Source organism: Globicephala melas, chromosome 19 (assembly GCF_963455315.2).
Source record: "Globicephala melas chromosome 19, mGloMel1.2, whole genome shotgun sequence".
NCBI lineage: Eukaryota > Metazoa > Chordata > Mammalia > Artiodactyla > Delphinidae > Globicephala > Globicephala melas.
The window spans coordinates 48,995,678-49,009,022 of NC_083332.1; the positions used below are offsets into that span (position 1 = coordinate 48,995,678).

General features: G+C 41.9%; 1 protein-coding gene across 1 annotated transcript in view; it reads left to right on the forward strand.

Annotated features, from left to right (window-relative positions):
• The window catches only part of HYDIN (HYDIN axonemal central pair apparatus protein), a 435,992-nt gene that overhangs the window by 314,512 nt on the left and 108,135 nt on the right, over positions 1-13,345 (forward strand). The window contains exons 32-38 of the mRNA XM_060288997.1: positions 273-400; positions 826-962; positions 1,182-1,309; positions 1,460-1,651; positions 1,967-2,116; positions 6,079-6,318; positions 10,570-10,738. Of these exons, the coding sequence (XP_060144980.1) occupies positions 273-400; positions 826-962; positions 1,182-1,309; positions 1,460-1,651; positions 1,967-2,116; positions 6,079-6,318; positions 10,570-10,738 (1,144 nt within the window). The remainder of the gene's footprint in view (positions 1-272; positions 401-825; positions 963-1,181; positions 1,310-1,459; positions 1,652-1,966; positions 2,117-6,078; positions 6,319-10,569; positions 10,739-13,345) is intronic.

Here is a 13,345-nt window from a genome sequence, read left to right on the forward strand (position 1 = left end):
TCCTTACTCCATTGCTCAGTAATACTCCATGGCACAGATGTACAGTTTGTTTAACCACCTTGAACCCCAACAAAAATTTTAACACCACAGATATACTGTATATCTATTTATTTACTGTGGCCCTTTGGAGGGCCACAAGCCATTGTAATATCTAAGATTTTCTCACTCTCTCCTCCATGAAGCAACTTTCGCCCCCTTAGGGGTGGTTTTGCCCCCATTGAGAATGCATGTTCTCAAAGAATTTGCTTACTTGCTCTTCTCTCTTGCTCCAGTTAAATGCTCAACTCCAGATGGAAGTAGAGCGGCTTATAGTCCAAAACTATGCCACAGAACATCAGAAATCAATTGTCCTTGGTTCCGTGGACAACTTCTGCCATCAGAGTCACCGCAAACCGATCAAGTGAGCGCTCTTCCATGTCGTGTTTGTTTCAGAGTGTGGCAGAGCCAGCGGTGCCCTCCACCAGAGTGCTCCATGAATTAATGATTGACTATGTACGGATGAAATCCACTCGCCTTACATGTCTGCCGTTCTCTAGCAGCCAGCCAACCAGGCAGGTCTCTGCCTCTTAGTCAGAAACCTCCCACTTTGTCTAATAGATGGGCCGGTTTCAGGTCCTTAAGGACCAGCACTGAAGGTGTTTAGAGATGATGGCTAAAGCAGCAATGTGGTCTTCTGGGGGAAGTGTCTTGTTCCTAGTCTCCATTCTGGAGAGTGGTGGTTCTCTACTCCAGAGAATAGAATTGTGCAGAGGAGATGGAAGAAAGCCTCGCACTCTTGCACATTTGGAAATGTGAGTGGTAAGAAGACCTTGTTAACTGTTTCAGAGTCCAGCTGCCAGAATATATCCTAGACTTTGGTTACATCACCCTTGGTGACGTCCGAACCCACATCATCAAGATCACCAACACCAGTCACTTCCCAGTGTCCTTCCATGCAGAAAAGCATGTCCTTCACGACACAGGTAACCAGGATGGAGACCCTTCCTATTGCACTCTGTCATTTCTAACACGATGCCCATCTGTACTGTCCTGGAGTGCTTCTTCTGGGATCAGCTGAAAGAATTGTTGGGCCATTAATTGATACTTTGAGTGGTCATCCTGCCTCCGATGGGCTGTATCTAGAGCAGCTCTTGATTGCTACTTTTCTTTTCCTCAAAGAAATTTTGTTTGTCTTGGTCCAGGCTTCAGTATTGAGCTAGATCGTGTGAAGAATCTGCCTTACTGTGAAACGGAAACATTTGAAGTGAGATTTGATGCACAAGGGGCCAGCCTTTCTGTTGGAAACAAAAATGTCATTCTGCCCATCAAGGTAAGATGCATCACGAGGCCCAGCTGATCCTCCCCAGCTTCCATCTCTGCTTGCTGATCACCCCTGTGATGATCCAGTTACTATTTCAGAGCCGTGATTCTTTCTCCTATCCCATGCGACACGGTAACAACAATTTTATGCCCACTCTAGGTGGTTGGAGGGCCAGCAGTTCACATCTGTCTCCAAGCCAAGGTGACCATTCCCAGTATGACACTGTCTTGTGGAAAAGTGGAGTTTGCCACAATTCAGTGTGGACAGTGCCTCGTGGAAACTATTCAGCTTTCCAATCACCTCCAAGTCCCTTGTGAATGGTTTATCCACACCCCTAAGCAAGTTAGCAAGGTAAATGAATTGTGGCCCATTGTCCCCTTTTTTCCATCTCCATTTAAGTCAGATTTATAATTCTAATCTGTCACTCTCTTCATTTCACCCTTCTGCTCAAAGACTTTCAGCGACAACCATTGCCCCCTGAATAAAATGTAGGCCCTCAGCCCAGCACTCAAGGACTATCAGGCCATGCTATCTCGCGAATGTCATGTCGTATTTATCTTTGTGCCCTGACACCTGGGAAGTAATCAGTAAACATAGATTGAGTGGGTGGACGGTGGAGGCATTTTCCAAAGAAAATGGTCTAATTGTCTACTATTTATTTGCCAGCTGGAGAAACACATGCCAAAGTACTTAAGACGGAAACTATGTGCTGAATTCAAGCCAAAGACACGGATCTTTGAGATTCAGCCCACTTCTGGGGTCTTGGATCCTGGTGAGAAGTCCAACATGCAAGTGAAATTCATGCCCAAAGAAGAGGTAAGCTTTAAAGAAATGCAGTCTCATTCAGACTCTCTGGATCTCTTTGAGCTGTACTCGAAGTCCATGCTTGATTGGGTCTCCAGGGAAACTTTGAGTGACCTGTCCCTCACTATTCTGATTATGACATTCAGTGCTCTGGTTCATGCAGGAGCTGTGTCCTGGTGGTTAGGAGCACCGGCTCTGGAATCGGCAGATCTATCTAACACTTTGACTTTTACCAACAGACCTGGCTTAGTGGCCTTCTGCCTCTGACTAAGAGGCTGCATGGCTTTGGGCAAATTATTCAGCCTCGCTAAACCTCAGTTTGCTCATAGATAAAATGAAAAATAATAATATCACATGTCCAAAATCCCTTATTGCAATTCCAAAATCCAATAAGTTCTAAAAACTGGGGGAAAAATTTTTTTAAGTTTCGGACCCAAACTCATTTGGCAGAAAAACCTATCTGAACTGACATGAGACTACTTAACCTTTATTTATCCCCCTTGGTTTGCAGACTCAAACACTGCAACTGCAGAAATATTAATGTGTTTGATTACAGGGGATGCTGCTAAGGCTACTATGTAACATAGGGTATATGCTCTGTGTTTACCTTTTTAAAACTCTGAATTTGAAAGCATCTGGCCCCTAGGGTTTCAGGTAAGAAATTATCAACCTGCAGTAGCTACCTCCTAAGGGTCATTTTGAAGATTAAATGAATTAATGTGAATAAAATGCATAGCATACTGCTCTGTATGTAGTGTCTCAATATCTATTTACTATTATCATCAGTAGTTGTGATAATAATAAGTACTTTCTGGTAGACATACTCCCTGGGCCTCACAAGTGTTTCTTTTGCAAACACCATGAGCACAAAACTACTCCTGACAAAGAATACAGTAAAAAAATAATAAAAATCCTAGAACCAGAGAGGATCTCAAGAGGTTACACTGTAAAGACTTTTGCTGAAAGCCTAAGGCATTTGGGAGATGTTTTTCTTTATTCTTTTAAAAGAAGAAATCGATGTGAGTTTTATAAAATACCCATGGTTAACTCCCGTTTTCCTGGTAACGGCTTTGAGGAAGTGCTTCAGAATCTACAATGAGAAGAAAGAACAGAGAATGACTTCATATCTGATTCTAAAATAGAGTCCCTGTTTCTGTCATTATCAAAATCTCCCCAACCCTTTTAAAAGAAAAGAAAACTAATGTGTTTGTCATTCTTAGAGAGTCTTAAGACTGCCAGCAGGTTTACTCAAGATTTTGGATGTTTTACTGAAAAAAATACCAGTAAATATAGTAAAAAAAAAAAAAGATTTGTTTGGGCAGTTCCATAAGTGTTGAGTTAGCATTGGTCAAAATTAATAAAATGTTTCCACCAAATGGGATAGGAATTTTTTTAAGTATCATTTTTTACTGAAGTATAGTTAATTTACAATGAATACATATATTTTTTTCAGACTCTTTTCCATTGTAGGCTATTATAAGATATTGAGTATAGTTCCCTATGCTATACAGTAGGTCCTTATTGTTTACCTATTTTATATATAGTAGTGTGTATATATTAATCCCAAACTCCTCATTTATCTCTCCCCCCCACCCCACTATCCCCTTTGGTAACCATAAGTTTGTTTTCTATGTCTGAGTTTATTTCTGTTTTGTAAATAAGTTCACTTGTATCACTTTTTTAGATTCCACATATAAGCGATATCATATGATATTTGTCTTTCTCTATCTGGCTTACTTCACTTAGTATGATAATCTCTAGGTCCATCCATGTTGCTGCAAATGGTATTATTCCATTCTTTTTTACTCCATTGTACATATATACCACATCTTCTTTGTTCATTCTTCTGTTGATGGACATTTAGGTTGCTTCCATGTCTTGGCTGTTGTAAACGGTACTTCTATGCACATTGAGGTGCATGTATCTTTTCAAATTAGAGTTTGGGAGAGGAATTTGTTGGCCGTATACAAGGAACTGGTTAGCCTTGCAACCCATACAGTCCACACCTATATCTTCACCAGCATCAGCAGCACAGAGAAACACTGATGTCCACATTAACAACTCCTAGACATTATAACATGCGTTCAGAATACTTTGTGTTAGAAAACAAGATGAATGAAATGTTTTAGAAATATTTCCCTGGGACTTCCCTGGTGGTGTAGTGGTTAAGAATCCACCTGCCAGTGCAGGGAACATGGGTTCAATCCCTGGTCTGGGAAGATCCCACATGCCATGGAGCAACTAAGCCCATGCACCACAACTACTGAGCCTGTGCTCTAGAGCCCGTGAGCCACAACTACTGAGCCCACGCACCTAGAGCCAGTGCTCCGCAGCAAGAGAAGCCACCGCAATGAGAAGCCCATGCACTACAACGAAGAGTAGACCCTGCTCATCGCTACTAGAGAAAGCCCACGTTCACCAACAAAGACCCAATGCAGCCAAAAAAAAAAAAAAAAGTAAGAAATATTTCCCTAAAAAGCAGTTAAAATATAGAAGTTTGGATCACATAAGGTGCTAAACCCATAACTATATAGAAAACCTTCTTAGCCAATAATTTGTTCTCTTACTATCTCCAACAACAGGTATTTTTCTGAACTTGTATCTATGTCCTTACACATTCTTTCCATCTGATTTTCCTTCCCTCTGAGCTAAGGTAGTTAAGAGCTCTCCAAATCGCTCAGCCAATCATGCTTTCCAAACCCAAGCCATGAGCCCAACAGTTTCAGAACAACCTGGGCATCTGGTTAAAACTACAGAATCCCCAGCCTTATCCTGCCCCTACCAAGTCAGGATCTCTAGGAATGGGCCTGTGAATATGCATTTTAATAGGTTCCTAAGTGAAACCAGATTAGAATAATTCGTATCATTATCAACTGGTATTTGGATTGTAATTGTATCAGACGAACTGATTGAGCTAGCTGATCATCTCTGACTAGCTGCTTAACTGTATCTTTAAATAATGGAAATATGATCATTCAGATTCTCCAAGAAACAGACCTGGAGTCAAGAATTTGAGTGCAAGCAGATTATTTAGGAAGTGTAGGGAGTACTAAAAGAGAAGTAGAAGGTGATAAGGAAAAGGAAGGCAGCTAATAGGGTGTGCGAGTGAGTCAGCTACCTTGGACACTGGACTGATTTATTGATTTATTTATTTTTGGCTGCCTTGGGTCTTTGTTGCTGCATGCGGACTTTCTCTAGTTGTGGCTAGCGGGGGCTACTCTTCGTTGCGGCGCACAGGCTTCTCGTTGCGGTGGCTTCTCTTGTTGCGGAGCACAGGCTCTAGTTGCACGGGCTTCAGTAGTTGTGGCATGTGGGCTCAATAGTTGTGGCTCGCGGGCTCTAGAGCGCAGGCTAGGTAGTTGTGGCACATAGGCTTAGTTGCTCCACGGCATGTGGGATCTTCCCAGACCAGGGCTCAAACCTGTGTCCCCTGCATTGGCAGGCAGATTCTTAACCACTGCGCCACCAGGGAAGTCCTGGACACTGGATCTTAATCCCACTGGAAACTCGGAGAAAATATACAAAATGCACATTTCAGAATTATCCCTCTCAGGAGTCTTTATACAGTAACTCCTGAGAGTCGTTGGTTAAGGATTGTCCCCAGAAGGTGTTACTTCTCTGACACTTCTGCCTTGCCCTGCCCTACCCATGGGCAGCAGGGCCCATGAAATGAGAGCCCAGAGGTACAGACCCAGAGGTGCAGATAGTGGCAGTGGGACATCTGAGCACATTGGAGGATCTGAGGGTTATGAGAACAGCATTCACAGGACTGTGATGAAGCACTTGGTACAGTGCCTGGCATGCTAGATACCCAGTATTAACACTCTAATATAAGTTGCTCTCATGCAATTTTATAAGAAAACTTTTCTCTCTTAATCTAAACAGGATCAATTTTGTCCCCCAGTGGCTATCCGTTTTACATGTCACATAACAGAAAAAAATTTAGTTGCTTGTTTTGTTTTTATATTTTCCAGAAATTCTACAGCCAAACCTTGGTGTTCCAGATTGCCCAGAGTGATCAAAAGCTTACTCTACTGGCACAGGGGCAAGGTCTAGAGCCGTGCTTGGAATTTAGTCCCTCAGTTCTGGAGCTGGGGCCACTGCTGCCTTATGCACCTGGAGATGAGGCCGAGGTGGTGGTGAAGAATCCCTGCAACTTTCCCATTGAGTTTTACTCCTTAGAATTTGACCAGCAATATCTTGTAGAAGAGAAGGTGAGCAGAGACCAAAACCAAACTCCATTTTCCTACACATGCTGGGCCTTGCCAGGTACTCTTCTCTCTGCCTGGACAACTTCCTCCTCACCTTTGCTCCTTCTTCCTGTGAACCCTTCCCTGTCAATTTAAAGATCACTTTGCAGGCTTTCCTGACCTACTTCCCTTGCCCTAAGCAGAATTCATTCTTCTTTGTGATCTCATTATACATTTGAAACAACTAATTTAAAAACTAATACATGCTCATGTTAAAATTCAAACAGTAAAGAATGTATGCCATAGTCATTATATTTGAAATGAGTTTCTTGTAGACGGCATATATTTGGGTCATCTTTTTAATATACTCTGGCAGTCTTTGTTTTTAATTGGTGTATTTAGACCATTTACATTTAATGTAATCACGTTAGGGCTTAAATCTGCCTTTTTTTTTTTCCTATTTGCTCTGGCTTGTATATTTTACAATTGCTCCTCCTTGTCCATTTTTTTTTAAACTTTATTCTTTAGAGCAGTTTTAGATTCACAGCAAAATTGAGGGGAAGATGCAGAGATTTTTCATATAACCCCTGCCCCCACACATGCACAGCCTCCCCCATTATCAACATCCCTCACTAGAATGGTATATTTTTTACAATTGATAAACCTATGTGACATCATAATCACCCAAAGTCCATAGTTTACATTACAGTTCACTCTTGGTGCATTCTATGGGTTTAGACAAATGTATAACAACATGTAGCAATCATTATAGTGTCAAAGTATTTTCATTGCCCTAAATATCCTCTGTGCTCCACATATTCATCCCTCCCTCCTCCCAACCCCTGGCAACCATTAATCTTTTTTACTGTCTCTGTAGTTTTGCCTTTTCCAGAATGCCATATAGTTGGAATCATAGAGTATGTAGATGTTCAAATTGGCTTCTTTCACTTAGTAATATGCATTTAAGGTTCCTCCATATCTTTTCATGGCTTGATAGCTCATTTCTTTTTAGTGCTGAATGATATTCCATTGTCTGGAAATACCACAGTTTATTTATCCATTCACCTACTGAAAGACATCTTGGTTGTTTCCAAGTTTTGGCAATTATGAATAAAGCTGCTATAAACATCTGTGTGCAGGTTTTTGTGTGAACATAAGTTTTCAACTCTTTAGGTAAATGCCAAGGAGTATGATTGCTGGATTCTATGGTAAGTGTATGTTTAGTTTTGTAAGAAACTGTCAAACTGTCTTCCAAAATGGTTGTAACATTTTGCATTCCTACTAGCAGTAAATGAGAGTTCCTGTTGCTCCTTATCCTCACTAGCTTTTGATATTGTCAGGGTTTTGGATTTTGGCTGTTCTAATAGGTGTGTAGTGGTATCTCATTGTTGTTTTAATTTGCATTTCCCTGAAGGCATATATAATGTGGAATATCCATACATACGCCTATTTGCCATCTGTATATTTTCTTTGGTGAGGTATCTGTTAAGGTCTTTGGCCCAATTTTTAATCAAGTTATCTGTTTCCTTATTGTTGAGCTTTAAGAGTTCTTTACATATTTTGAATAATAGTCCTTTATCAGATGTGTCTTTTTCAAATATTTTCTCCCAGTCTGTGGCTTGTCTTTTCATTCTCTTGACATTATCTTTTGCAGAGCAGAAGTTTTTCATTTTAATGAAGTCCAGCTTATCAATTACTTTTTTCATAGACTGTGCCTTTGGAGTTGTGTCTAAAAAGTCATCACCATACTCTAGGTCATCTAAATTTTCTGTTATGCTATCTTCTAGAAATTTTATAGTTTTATGTTTTTTATTGGTCTACAATTCATTTGAGTTAATTTTTATGAAGTTAAGATCCACTCAGATTTATTTTTTTGCCAGTGGATGTCCAATTCCAGCATCATTTGTTGAAAAAAACTCTTTGCTCCATTGTATTGCGTTTGCTCCTTTAGGAAAGATCAGTTGACTATGTTTATTTGGGTCTATTTCTGGAATCTCTGTTCTTTTCCATTGATCTATTCAGGTCCATTTTTACTGTCTCTACCCTGCTGTCCTACCTTGAGGCTGATCTGTATAAACTATGCCTTTATCTAATACCCTTAGTACCCTACTTTTTAGAAACTGCCTCTTAGTTCCCTACTATGAGCAATAATGAAATTAGCTAAAAATCTCTTTTTACCTCTCCTCACCACCCTCTAATTTAAAATGATATTTCTTTACTTCCAGTTAATGCCTACTGGGTAATCATCTAATTTCCATCATTTAGTCTTAGTTCTACACTTGAACGTATTTAATGCTAATTAAGTAATTTTAATTTCCATTATTTAGTCTTAGTTCTGCTAATTTCCATCATTTAGTCTTAGTTCTACACTTGAACATATTTAATGCTCAACACCAGTCCTTGTGATGAGGCTTCTCCATTCGCTACTGGGTTGTCAGAAGATCATTCTCTAGTGGATTCCTCAGGAAGGGACCGTGGGAACAATATTTCCTGAGTATTCCTGTGTTCGTAACTGTTTTCCCTTGGCTTTTGTGCTTGAAGATCAGTTTGATTGGATACAGTATCCTTGGCTCACATTTTCTGCACTCGTATATCTTACATACATTGCTCCATTGTTTTCTCATAAGGTCTTGCTGTTCATGAAGTGTGATGTTATATTAGCTATCTATTGCTGCAAAATAACTTACTCCCAAGCTTAGTCACATAAAACAATAAACATTTGTCATCTCATGTTTGCTCTGGGTCAGGAATTTAGGAATGGCTTAGATAAGATGGTCTGCTTCCTCTGGACTCTCCATCAACTTGGCCTTTGAATCTTCTATCTTCTTTACATCCAGTGTTTGTGCTCTGCCCGGTTTGGATTCTGTCCCTCTGGATTTGAGTCTTTTCATTAGGTATTTATTAGATGTTCAATGGCTTGTGTTGCCACAGCATCCTCTGCTGTGGGTCAGGGTCAGTGGAAAGCAGAATCCAAGACTCTGAGATTTGCATACAGAAGGTTTATCAGAGAGTACTCTCAGGGACGACACCTGTAAAGGATAAGGAACATTAGACCTAGGCAGACAGAGAAGGTAAGCTGTGATGACATTGCACAGAGACTTCAGCTGATCCCACAGGACACTCTGCAGCTGGGTTGGCTGTTTACAGTCACCTCAGATGAAGCAAGTTGGCCAGGCCTTTGTGTCTCTACATCAGCCAGCCTTTGGAATAGGCCTTCCTTTCCCCACTGATCTGCCATGCCACCTCTGTCCTGTGTCAAAGCTCCATATACACGTGGGTCTATTCTATGCTCTCACCTCCATTTCATTGGTCAGTTTCTCTATTCAGCATCAATACCACCCTGTCTATTGCTCCAACTTCATAATTCCTGATATCTGGTAGGACAGTCCTCTCTATTTTTCTTCATTAGCGTTTCAACTATCCTTAGCCCTTTGTTCTTCCATATAAATTTTAGAGTAAGCTCATTAATATTGGTTTTCAAACAACTAAAATTGGTGATCTTGGAGAAGGGTTACCTAACTGATTTTTCACACCAGTAAATTAGGTTGCATAGAAAGTAATTGCTTTCTAGGAGTTGATTTTACTGTCTTTTATAAATATACATACACACTAGTGTTGCTGGATTTAGCAGAAAGAAAAACAGGTTGCCGCAATTAAATTTGAATTCCAGATAAACAATATGGGACACATTTATACTTTAAAAATTATTCATTTTTTTATCTGAAATTTAAATTTAACTAGGCATCTTGTACTTCATCTGACAAGCCTAATATACATCCCTCTCTGTCTGTCTCTCTCTCAAATATACACACACACCCATACACATACCTAAACAGCCATTTTGCCTACTTTTCTCTGGATCCTCTATATATGAGACAACCACCTTACCAAGACAACATTGCTATCCACAATATTTTTCAATAACATGTCACTCAAAGTGGATAATTGAGTTCTGTACTTTTGTCAATGGAAAACAACAACAAAAAAACCAGTATATGTTATTTATAAAACAAGGGGAAAATTTTTTTCCACACGGGAAATGCCCAGGCACAAATGGGGCAAAATAAAAATTTGATATCCCCACAGATCCAGGGCTCAGCCTTACACTTTAGACCTCTGCAAAGGACCCTACCCTTTGAGATCCAGAAAGTATTTGTATACACCCCAGCCTTGGTCAGGGGCAGGGTTTTTATGAGATGGATGGCAGACCCACCTGGGACTGTGGGGAGGAAACTTCCAGTGGGACCAACAGCAGTTCCCATTCTCCTTGAGCAGATCTTGCGAACGCTGAAGGGCTATGATTCCTACAACTCCCTGCTGCTGCCTCCCCGCCTTCCGGGGGAAAACCTGCCCCCAGAGGTGTATGAATACTTTAAGGAGATGAAGAGGTCAAAAGAGGAGCAGATGAAGGTGAAATATCTGCAGAGTCTGGCACAGGAGAACGGTGAGAACTCAACAGTTCTGGAGCCCGTGGCTCCAGCCACTCCCCTGGCTTCTTTGAATTATCTCTGCTGGGAGACAAACCAGTTACGGAGCACCTTATGGATTTCATTTCTAACCCTTGCAAAATGGTCCTGTTGTCCCCATTGTAGGGATGCAGAGATGGGGACACATTCTGCTCTCACTAGAGTCTGGTGGGGAGTTAAGACTTAAAAACAGCTAATTCAGATATAGAAGGACACTTGCTAGATACCAAGCCCTGTGCTGAGGGCTTCACACGTACAGATGAGAGAGGAAGCACTGAGAAGCCAGGTCCACAGATTTAAGTGGCAGAATCAGGACTCAAGCCCAGGTCTCTCTGACTCTGGAGTCCACGACAATAACCTCTCCACAGCCTCCACATCTGTGCCTAGGTGATGCAAGGTAATCCATCATGCATGGTAGATATTGGTGCCCTACGAGAGGTAGGGGTGGGAGTTCACATGAGGAAAGACCCTCGATGGTCCTCAAGGCCAAAACTCAATCACAAAGCTGGACTGTGCTCTTACGATCTTGCCCTTTCTTGCCCAGCACCCCAGAGTTATCCATCATCCACCCAGGATCCCCCCTTGTGTGTACTTGAGCATCAAGGTTCCAGGGAGACCTATGGGATCGTGTAGCTTGTTGGGGTGCTCACTTCTCTGCTTCCCTGTGCCCTCACTCTGGAAATTTGCCCTCCGTTCTTACTTGCCCTCTTCTTCTGCATAATAGTCATCACATGTATTTTCTTCACACTTGTCTCCCCTCTAGACAAGCCCCCATAAAGGCAGTGATCATGTATTCCGCAATGTACACCCAGTGCATGGACCAGCACCTGATAAATGTTTCTGTAAGAGTTAATGAATGAATGAATGAAGTCCATTTCTCCTGCCCTTGGACCTGTCTTGATGTCTCTCAAGACAGTAGGTAGTCGGAGAACACTAATCTGCCCTAAAAGGAGAAGATGGGAGAAGAAGGCTGCCTGTCCACCCAGTCTCCTGGTTGTATTTATTGAGCATATTAGTTCACTAGAACTGCCACTGCAAATACCACAGACTGGGGGGCTTAACCAAGCAAAACTTATTTTCTCATAATTCTGGAGGCTAGAAATCCAAGATCAAGGTGTTGGTGGAATTGTTTTCTACTGAACCTCCCTCCGTGGCTTGTAGATGCCTGTCTTCCCCCTGTGTGTTCACAAGGACTTCCCTCTGTGTGTCTGTGTCCTAATCTCTTCCTATAAGAACACCAGTGATATTGGACTGTGGATGGCTTAGGACACTCATTTTAACTTAACTACCTCTTGAAAGGCCCTAACTTCAAATAGTCACATTCTGGGATACTGGGGCAGGGAGTGGAGTGTGGCACGGGGGTGGTGCTTAGGACTTCAGCAAATGAACTTTATGGGAACCAGTTCAGCCCATAACAAGCACCCACTATGTTCCAAGCACTGAGCTGAAGTGCTAGAAGAAAGATCAATGAAATCAGCCCCTACCTTTGAGAGCTCAAAGTCAGGGAGGGGTGGGTGGATAGACATTTAAACTCAGGACTGCCTAGTGACCTGAGGCAGAGAGTCACGAGGGTCTGCAATGTAAAGAGGACTTAGTGAGAGCTGAGAAGGGCCCATCGCTCTCATCCCTGTCCTACACGCCTTGATTGTGGGTTCATTTTTCCATTTGGCCCATGGAAAGGTGATCTAGAGCCAGGACCTGAGGGTCAGTAGAAGTCCAGGGAGGCGCTCCCTCTGCTTCTCACCAGCACCTCTCTGAGCATCTGCTTACTCTGCTGTCACAGAGTACACGTCCTTCTCTGCTTCCAAACCACATCCAGGGAAGGCCAGCAGCTACAAGTCATGTTGTTGCCATTCCCAGGAGAGCTACAACCTCTCTAACTCAAATTCAAAATTAAACAAAGAAGGTGTCTTGGCTCCAGGGTAGAGCTGGGTCACCTTGTACAATGACATCCCAATGCACCCACTGAAACTCTGTGGAATAGGGGCATTGACGATGGTGCGGGGCAGATAAAGTAGTAGATGTGCTCAACAATGACATGGAGAAATGTTCATGATAAAGGGGGAATGCAGGCTACAAATTGGTATGTGTATAGTATGATCCCAACTTCAGTTTTGAAAAATTTTTGAAAAGTTTTGAAAAATTAAAAATTAAAAATCTGAGAGGGGGCTTCCCTGGTGGCGCAGTGGTTGAGAGTCCACCTGCCGATGCAGGGGACACGAGTTTGTGCCCCAGTCCGGGAAGATCCCACATGCCGCGGAGCGGCTGGGCCCATGAGCCATGGCCGCTGAGTCTGCACGTCCGGAGCCTGTGCTCCACAATGGGAGAGGCCGCAACAGTGAGAGGCCCACGTACCAAAAAAAAAAAAAAAAAAAAAAATCTGAGAGGTTGCCACTCTCCTATACTGGTATCATAAAATGAAGCTGCTGTTCCTCTATCACCATTTCTTTGTCTATCTATATTTATTTCTGTAGCTAAATTTTATCATTTTTGCTCTTTTGAATTTCCCAAATTTTCTAAACCAAATGTATAATTTTGGTTTGTATTTTTTAATGTTAAAATGTAGAAAACACTCTGGGCAGAGA